Below are 9,733 nucleotides of genomic sequence, written 5' to 3' on the forward strand. Positions count from 1 at the left end.
GATAATCTCTACTTGCTGGGGCTGTGATGGATAGAAGAGAGGTCAGTCCTTTGAGACCAGCTAATGATACTGTAAATCACCAAAGCACAGACATGTGCGAACAAAAACTTCCCACAAAAGCTTTTGTCCTCTTATTCAGCTGAGCGGTTCCTTAAAACTAGCTGAAGCAGTCAGCGCAATTAACTCGCCATCAGGAATACACAAAAGGACAAAACGCCGCCATCGGCCTATAAAGATGTAGAACAGTTTTATGGCTTATATGCCAGATCGGATATTTCTGATGCGTTTAGACCCCACGCAAATGATTCAAAATTTAAAAAAAAAAAAAAAAAAAGGAAACAGAGCATCAATAAACACCACCCTGCTGTGGGTCCCCCCACAGCCACACTGCTGCCCCGGAGCAACCCCCCGGGGCTGGGGTCGGCCTCTGCAGCGGGGAAGGGGTCGCTGCCTTCGCCCTCGGGCTGTGGGGACGGCCGTGCCCGCGGCGGGCTGGCTTCTCCCGGTGTCCCGGCCTGTTGCGGCCTACAGCGGAGCGCGGCCCGGCGCAGCCTAACGGCGCGGTTACCATGGCAGCGCGGCGCCATGACACTCCGCGGGGTGGTTGCTATGATACGCAGCCAAGGCACCGGCTCGGCCCCGCCTCCGCGCCCTCGGAAGTGCTCGCTACTTCCGGGGGCGCCGCGGGGGGTGTTGGGTGTGCGGCAGCATGGAGGCACAAGAGCTGTTCCGGCGGTTGGGTGCCGGTGCCCGGTTTGATGTGCGGCGCTTCGGGCAAGATGCGCGGCGCTTCGGGGTGAGGCGCTACCGGAGGGAGGCTGGGACGGGTCTGGGCCCCGTTCCCTCCGCGACGCGGGTCTCCAGGCCTCGTCCCTTCCTTGCGGCGGGCCCTCGGGCCTACCTGCGGCCCTGCGGTAGCGGTCGGGGAGGCGCTGGGGTCTGGCCGGGGCGTCTCACCGCTTTCCCTGCTCTCTCTCCCAGGTGATAAAGGGGAGCGGCGGCAGCGTCTCGCTGGAGAGCCTCGACTTCTTCGGGCGCAAGGAGGGAGCTCCTCTGAGGTCTGCGGAGGAAGGCTGGGGGCTCGGAGGGGCTGGAGAGGAGGCGAAGGGTGGAGAGCAGCAGAAGGAGGATGGAGCAGGGAATAACGACGGAGAGGTGGCAGGAAAGAGAAAAAGAACTGCAGAAAGCAGTGAAGGGAAAAGAAAAAAGAAAAAGACACGAGGTATTTATATATATGTGTGTGTGCCCCAGACAGAATACTCTGATGTAGTTTGTGCTTCTTGCTTGTTTCCGTTTGCTTTGAACCTGCAGGTACGGTAGGTCATTTTACCAGAAAAAAAGAGGATTCTGGGTTCTTTGGCCGGCCTGCGTCAGAGCTGATAAAATAATTGGGCCAAGATTCAATGTTAAGGCGTGAAGATGTGTTTGCCATCCTTCTGGAGTCTTCATTCACTTTAGTGAAAATGAGACAAAAAAGGTTTTGAGGTGACCTTTTTTACCAACTAATCTTTGATTGGATTTTACTAATGGAATCTCAATTCTTTTTGAAACTTCCAGAAGCAGCATCAATGCCAGAGTTGTCAGAAAGTAATGGAATCAAGTGGATGTCCTCTCTGGAAGCAAAGTTCGAAGATGCAAAAGACAAAAAACCTACTGCAGAAAAACTTGAACGCTTGAGAAGAGAAAAGGTGGGACCACAGAATTCTAATGTAGCAACAGATCACTTGGTTTCTGTGGGTGTTTCATCTGAAAATTGAGGTTCGTTTATGGTAGTTTCTCTTGGGAGACGGGTTACTGAGTATGGGGAAAATAACCGGAAGATGAATCCGTATATGTTTAGCTTTATGCTGTCAAAGAAAGAAAGAAAGAGTTCGTCTTTTGTCTTTTAGATAAACCGCTTCAGAAATCAACACAAGATTAATGTTCAAGGAACAGATCTTCCCGACCCAGTTGCCACGTTTGATCAACTTCAAAAGGAATACAAAGTCCACCCTAAAATCATGGAGAATATTCAAGCTGCTGGCTTCCAGGTCCCAACACCAATCCAGATGCAGGCTATTCCTGTCATGCTTCATGTACGTTTTCTGGAACTGCATTTTATTCTATGGAGTATGGCAAAATGTGGAGAGCGGCCCCTCTTTAGGGTCACGGCAGTGGTTAGTTTCACAGCTTTAGAGATACATTGACTGCATCGAAGTTCAATACTTAGCCATTACAGTATTCTTGAGCTGTGCTTTCACTGAGGTATTTTGGGTTAGTTTGTAGGATTAATATTTACATGAATGTGATTTTTGGGGGGGTTGGGTTTTTTTTTTTCCCCCCTCTTTTTTTTCTAGTAAAATATAACACCCTTCTTGTTTTTCTTACAGGGTCGGGAACTTCTAGCTTCAGCTCCTACTGGGTCTGGAAAGACACTGGCATTTTGTATTCCTCTCTTGACACATCTGAAACAACCTAGGAACAAAGGATTCAGAGCGCTGATCATATCGCCTACCCGGGAACTTGCTAGCCAGGTGTGCATTAAGGGGAAAGGGGTTGTTGTCATATTGATGTACTTCAAAGTTTCGCTCTGAATCAGTAGAATAGCAGCTTAGTAAATACTTTTTTCCTTTATTACCCTCAGATATCAGAAAAAGCTAAATTAAATGTGTCTTTTGTCTTCTGTGAAATAGCTACATATCTACTATCTTAGTCTAATCTAGATGATTGGATTAGAGGCTCAAGATTCTTTGATCCTATTTTAAAACTGCCCAGTGCTTAGGTGCTCCTAATGCCTACCTTCATATTTGAGGTTGCTGCAAGAGATTTATCTGTTTGTGCCAAACACAGAATTTCTATGAATAACTTTATTTTGAAGCTTTGTTATTAAACTGAAATAAAAATTACAACTTTGGGCAGAGTTCCATTTTTATTCAAACAGGAGAGGGGACTTATGGGAGCTACATCATTAGAGTTAAAATATGGTAGTCAGACCCGTGAGAACTTCCGAGTGAATAATATGTGTTAGAAAGCTGCATTTTATTATACTAAGAAGACTAGACAGCTTTCTCTTTACACTGAAATTGGGGTGATGTTTGAAACTGTAACTTAGAGATTGCCTGCAGTTTTTCTGGTCAGAAAAGCTAACGGGGTTGCTTTGAAGATTTAGTCTCTGTTGCTGCCTTTTCAGACACATCGGGAGCTGGTGAAGTTGGCTGAGGGGACGGGCTTCAGAATACATATGATCCACAAGGCAGCTGAAGCAGCAAAGAAATTTGGGCCCAAGTCTTCTAAGAAATTTGGTAATTGTTTTAACTACTTGAAATACTTCTGAAAACTTAAAAACTGTCACTGGCTTTTCTCTGCTGGCCTGTGTGGTTTTAAAGAGATTGGTTAATACCACTCAAGACGTGCAATCTATTGCTCAACACTAAAAAAAGTAGCTGGCATGGAAGAGATAGGAAGTGAGCCTGACAGTGGACCCTGTTAAATTGTACCTCTGGCAGCTTGGATTGGAACTTGGGTTTCTCAGGGCTCTGTTAGTCTAGTTTATTTTGTGTCTTTTTTAATGTTTTGCCCTTTTTTTTTTTTTTCCCTCCTCCTATAGATATACTAGTTACTACTCCAAACAGACTCATTTATTTGCTGAAACAAGATCCTCCAGGAATAGACTTGACCAGGTACTGAGAGTCTTTAGCAAAGCCAGATTTGATACTAGCTTTGCCACTGAAAAGCAGATGCGTGCGTAGTCCTTGCATCTGTGATGGTCTATTAGAACTTTTGCCTTCTCTACAAGTGACTCTTAGTGGAAAGAAAACCTCTCTGTTCCTAGTGTGGAGTGGCTGGTGGTGGATGAGTCGGACAAATTGTTTGAAGACGGGAAGTCGGGGTTCCGAGATCAGCTGGCCTCCATCTTCCTGGCATGCACGTCCCACGTGGTGAGAAGAGCCTTGTTCAGCGCAACCTTTGCACATGATGTAGAGGAATGGTGTAAACTCAACCTTGACAGCGTTGTTCTGGTGTCTGTTGGAGCAAGGTAGGTGTGCAGTTGTACTCTGACTTGCGGTTTTTCCCTTTCCTGGGTAAATTGTTTGCTTTCTTTGCGTCAGCGGTCTGCTTGGTTGTATGTCTCTGTTGTTAGTCTTAGCACCGCAGGTTGTTTCTCCAGAAAAAATTGTGTAGGCATACAGATCTTTCTCACATACTGGGGAAGGTGTTTTCTTCTACCCATTACTTTGTCATCAAATAAACATTAATCTTAGAAGCATGTACTGGTGAAATAATTTTGTCATGCAAGATTTCTCATTCAGGTAATATTCATCTTGAGTAATATTTTATGGTTTTAGTGTTTATAAATATATAAATAAAGTCTGAACAGTAGCACGCTTCTGTTGGATTTCTGGTTTCAGAAACTCTGCAGCGGAGACAGTAGAACAAGAGCTATTGTTTGTTGGATCTGAGACAGGAAAACTAACGGCAATGAGAGAGCTCGTTAAAAAGGTAATTTGGAGAGATTGAGTACGTTCTGCTTGCTTCTGAACTGAGCTGTGTGTTCTGTCAGAGGTTCATAATTTCCCAGGGCAAAGACTTCTCTGTGACACATGTTAAACCATTGTCCAAATCTGCTGTACAAGAGGAAGAGTAAGTACCCGACCTATGAAAACAGAGCGTTCCCCGTTCTTGGTTATACATTTGAGTCTTGCCTAGGAGCAGTTTGTATTAAGAGTCTGTTTAATTTTACTTGGCAGTGTGAGTGGGTTCTTTGCGCTCGGTGGAAAAAAAAAAAATCTGTTTCTGTGATTAAAATGCAGCCTGACGCTTAAGTTAGGAACCATTCCATCAAAGGCAATGGAGCTGAACTTGCTTAGTTCTGACTCCCAAAGATTTGGCTAGTCAAAAAAAAAAAAAAAAATCATTCTCTGAGATGTCAAATACCGGGGCTGGTTAAGTCTCTTTAGTAGCTCAGTGTCTGTAACCAATAATGGTAGGAAAAGGACTTGAACCTTAGACAAGCTTATTCTGTTGCAGGGTTTTGCTCCTCCGGTCCTTGTTTTTGTACAGTCTATTGAGAGGGCTAAAGAACTTTTCCATGAACTTATTTATGAAGGCATCAACGTGGATGTCATCCATGCAGATAAAACTCAGCAACAGGTAGGAGGATATAATTTCTTCTCAAGAAACACTTTACAGCACTCTTGCTTTTACCTTTCTTTCCAGTGTAACTTCAGGTAACTTTGACAGTAAATTACTGCAGGTTTTTGTTTAGAGGTTTCATTTTATTTGGTAACATCATGACAACTTTCAGGAAACAAGTTCATCACCTCCTTTCTCAAATTGCTTATTAGGCTGTTTCCAAGTGCCTTTTTTTTTCTTTTCCTAGAGAGATAACGTAGTACACAGTTTCAGAGCTGGGAAGATCTGGGTGCTCATCTGCTCAGCCTTGCTAGCTCGAGGGATTGACTTCAAAGGCGTGAATATGGTCATTAATTATGATTTGCCAACGAGTGCGGTGGAATACATCCACAGGATAGGTGAGTGATTGTTCACAAATCATGTTCTTTTTCTCATTTCCTAGATCTTTGATGTAGATGCTCTTGTGCATGAGCAAAAATCCTGAAACCAAGCCTGCTCTGTTGCTGCAGCACCAGCTTCTACATCACTTGAGCCAGGTTATATCTGGGTTCAACTTTCAGTAAAACTGCGTTACTTTTTGTCAGTCTTCTACGAACCTTAAATATTTAGATGCTTCAGACATACCTGTGCTTTCATTCAATAGGAACCATCTTTGGGGATCGGCTGCTTGGTTGTATGCTTAGTATACTAACACACATCAGGAGGCTGGGGCTGTGAAGAGGAATAGAATAAAGGGAGATATTTAAAGTAAAATCTCTACTCTTTGCAAAATTTGTGTTTGACAGGTCGTACTGGAAGAGCAGGGCACACGGGAAAAGCAGTCACTTTCTTTACAGAAGATGATAAACCTTTATTAAGGAGGTAAATCGGAAACATGATATAGCAAAAATGTTTTTTGTGTTCTGTGTAGTGTACTGCTGAACCATATGGTTGTCTGGTACCACGCACCTCGTAAGCCCAGTATTGCCATGCTCTGGAAACCCCATGCTGCTGTAAAAAGGTCTTGCAAATAGAGAGAGAGAACTCTGCATCAGCATGGTGGAACTGCAAGTTGGTACCACAGTATGGGAAAGACTGAGGACATTTTAATGTTAAGGTTTCTTTTTGAAGCCTTTCACTAGTGCAGCAAGAGAGAAACTAGCCTCCTTTCACTTCTTTCCGTCATGTTGCCAGTAATGACAATGTGATGGCTTACTTGGTAGCACCTTTCAGTGAAACTCGGTTATTCTGACTTGAACCTCGCTAAAGGGCAGGTTCAACAGTCTTTACAACTAACTTTGCTCTTGTTCTGGTTTTCCTGAATCATTTGCCACGTAGAAAGTATGACTACCTCATGCTGTGCCTTAGGTTTTTTTAATCCAATTCTTTAACTTGCTCGGTCCAAAATTACTTGATATGATTCTCTGTTTTGGCTTACTGCTTTTTCTTCATCTCCTTGAAGACTGTACTCACCTAGAGTTTCAATGTGTTTAAACTATCCAAATGGAGTCATTAGTTTCAGTTAAGCCTTTTGTGTCTTTTTGTTTCTTCCTCGCCTTACTTCAAACTTGCTTTTGCGTCTTTATTTCTTGCTTTAAAAAAACCACAACAAAACAAAAACCCAACAAGAAAACAGCCAGATGAGGGATTGCTGTCTTCCACAGAAGATGCTTATCTGTTGTCCAAGCACTCGCTGCCAGAGTTAATCTCTTCCCTCCTCTCCTTTCCAGTATAGCCAGTGTTATTCAGCGAGCTGGCTGTCCTGTGCCAGACTACATAAAACACTTTCCCAAACTGCAAAGGTATGTTCATTTGAATACTCTACCAGTTTGTTTCCCATTTTAAAAGCCTGCATGAGTGGTGCTGGGTGTGTAAGTGTTACACAAGATCTAGTTGTTTGCCATATAATTGCAGTTTAGCTGCAAAAGGAATTTTAGACAGGGTGGGGGTGGCATTTTTTTACCCAGACAAAAACAGAAACAAAAAAGAATTTTTGACTTCCAGTTTTCCTGGAGTTAACTATTTTTCTATGAGTTCCCTGAAATCTGCTTTAGACTTCCCAGGCCCATACTCATGAATTGGGCTTCTGATACATGAAAGAAAGCCCTTTACTCTTTTGAGTTACCTTTTAGAAAAATTGTTGTAGGGGTGTGTGCATATAGATCAGTACTTTTAAAATTAGTGCTTCTTTTTCATAACTTCTAATAGTTTCTAAAACTAGAAATCCTTGTATATATTAGACTTATATTAAACTAAAGTTTGTTTGAATGTCTTGGAGACAACGTGGCTGAACTAATCTTGGAATAAACAATGCTAAAAATATAATCAGACGCATAAATCCCTAACAACCAGTAAAGGTTTTCATCATCTGTTTTATTTACTTTTAGTAAATAGGTATTAGGTATTAGTTTTTGCCCTTTAAAGTAATTTAATCCTTCTTTACTAAATGTTGTTGTTAGCAAACAAAAGAAGAAATTCATTAAAAAGCCATTGACAAGAGAATCCATTTGTACCACCCCTCAGTGCTTCTTAAAAAAAGCCAAAAGAAAAAGGTAAGTAGGTTTTTCTCAAGAGGAGGTAAGAGATGCTATTTATCCAGAAAAGGCGCAGCAAGCTTCCTCCAAAATAACCGATAACTCATTTGGATGGACCACTCAATCATAATGATTTTAGTGATGGTGAAGTTTTAGTGTCAATATCCGTCTACTGGAAATTGGATTAATACCATCACTTTGCCTTACATGGTGCCATGTATCAGGTGATAGCAAGCTGAGCTTAAACACCTGGCCTTGAAGCCAGACTTCAGACTAGCTATCATTTGGCAGAACCTACCTGCTTCTCTTCTGGCAAAGGGATGCCTTTGATTGTAATGCATGGAGTATTAATACATGGAGTATTAATACAAGAAGCAGATCTTAAGTTGTAATGACTGGAGCTCACAGAAGATTGGCACATAGCAGTTTGGTACAGTAGAAATGGTCATAAAGAACACCATTACCCACGCTTTGGAGTGCTGCTACTGAAGGATTTATGTTCAGCTGTACTAATATGATATAAAACAACTGATGTCTGTGTCACTATACTTCATCTTTTTTTGTGTATAATGTTCAGGTGTCTTGGTCTGCACTGTGTTTCTTGTAGGAAAACTACAAAAGAAAATACTACAGATAAAAAGAAAGTTAAAGAAGATAAAAGTGGCAGTAAATTACAGACTGTTGCAAAAAGCTGAATAGCAGTGGACTGCTCATGAGCTGGGCCTGACACCTACGTCCATACTGAAGAACAAAAGAATGAAGATAGTGGCAAAGAGGAAGGGAGAAAAAGATTTCTTATGTTTCCTTCTGGGGGAGGATGGATGTTTACATGCAAGAAAGTCTCTACTGAAATACCAGGAGAGAATTCCTGAATGCTTCTTATAGAAGCTGCAGAGTGTGCTCTTGCAGTAAATGCCTTGTGTTTCTGAACACAATAGCAGCTGTTTGTGTTACTATCACGCAGTTTTGTATTACTTCTTGGAAATACTGTTGGTTCTGTGTTCAGATCATCCCTAATATGTTTGTCAGACTTCCAGAAGATTCAGTGGCAGAAAACACACAGAGCTTACTGTTAGGCTTGATAAATACAGCTGTCAAAAACTTCCCTGGACACATTAAAAACAAACCAAACCTGCTTGTATTGTATGTGAAGGTAAAGCCTCGCTCCTCCTACTTTTTTGCTTCTATAAAGTCATTCTAAAGTAACTAATACTTTACCTGTCTGTAAACTCTAGTAATTTTGTACTGTTTCATATTTAAGTCTCAAAACAGAATAAACAAGGTCATAAAAGATTCTAATACAGGTACCTGTCTGTCTACACAGCCTTGATGGAACAAGTCTGCAGGCATTATTCCGTAGCTATTAGACAAAAAGGCCAGGCTCCTCGTGTTTTCCACCTCCTCATCTGCTATCTGTGTTCTCAGTCCACTGTTGTGTCAGAATTCCGGTAATGCAGGAATGGCTTCTCCATTAGACTATAATCCTTCTTTAAGCAAGCGTTCCTGTACAGGATTGTCTTCCTGCTTGGTCATACTTAATGCAATTGGGAATGGATCCCAGGTCTGTGTAACTCATTTACAGCAGAGCACTGTTAATTGCTCTGCCCAGGTGACAACTGTGAAGTTTTGTGAGAAACCGATGAAGACTCTGCATCCTGTTTTGCTTATTCCTTTGTTTGGTTTGTAGAATTGCATCTTCTATTTGGGTTATATGGGAACTGATATCTTCATTTTGACATCTATGAACAAGTTTGCCTGTATTTTAATAAAACCACAGTTGTATATTCTGATAAATACTGATGACAGGTATGATGTGGAATATGTTTAACAATTTGAGTGAGAAATTACTAATATTTGCCTTTAAAGGCACTGCTAATACCTGGAATAGATGTGCTTATTACAGTAGCAGGGCAGAAAACAGCTTTCGAATCGTGAGCGTCTTCATCTTGTATAGCAGGGTGCTAGAAGATGCTACAGTTCTCTTTCTGAGGGACTTAGTTTTAAAATGAGAGCTTAAATTTCATCTAGCTCTTTCTCTAAGACAGGGTTTGATTTTAATGTGATTTCTGACGCTGAGCGGTAGCTTAGCGAGACGTTTACTCCCCTGT

The 9,733-nt window shown here is 42.0% G+C and overlaps 1 protein-coding gene across 2 annotated transcripts; it reads left to right on the plus strand.

Annotated features, from left to right (window-relative positions):
* Positions 1-670: 670 nt before the first annotated feature.
* On the plus strand, positions 671-9,291 carry DDX52 (DExD-box helicase 52). Of its 2 annotated transcripts, XM_075517960.1 has the most exons (15): positions 671-796; positions 982-1,222; positions 1,558-1,688; positions 1,890-2,075; positions 2,370-2,513; positions 3,170-3,281; positions 3,587-3,659; positions 3,812-4,015; positions 4,389-4,479; positions 5,008-5,130; positions 5,360-5,510; positions 5,898-5,973; positions 6,822-6,893; positions 7,551-7,643; positions 8,233-9,291. In XM_075517960.1, exons 1-15 carry the CDS (start codon positions 710-712, stop codon positions 8,318-8,320), a joined length of 1,872 nt encoding a protein of 623 aa, XP_075374075.1. In that variant the 5' UTR covers positions 671-709; the 3' UTR covers positions 8,321-9,291. The 2 variants fall into 2 exon arrangements, with proteins under 2 accessions (XP_075374075.1, XP_075374076.1); XM_075517961.1 differs by lacking the exon at positions 6,822-6,893.
* The last annotated feature ends 442 nt before the right edge of the window (positions 9,292-9,733 follow it).

This window comes from Mycteria americana, chromosome 15 (genome assembly GCF_035582795.1).
Source record: "Mycteria americana isolate JAX WOST 10 ecotype Jacksonville Zoo and Gardens chromosome 15, USCA_MyAme_1.0, whole genome shotgun sequence".
In the NCBI taxonomy this organism is placed as follows: domain Eukaryota; kingdom Metazoa; phylum Chordata; class Aves; order Ciconiiformes; family Ciconiidae; genus Mycteria; species Mycteria americana.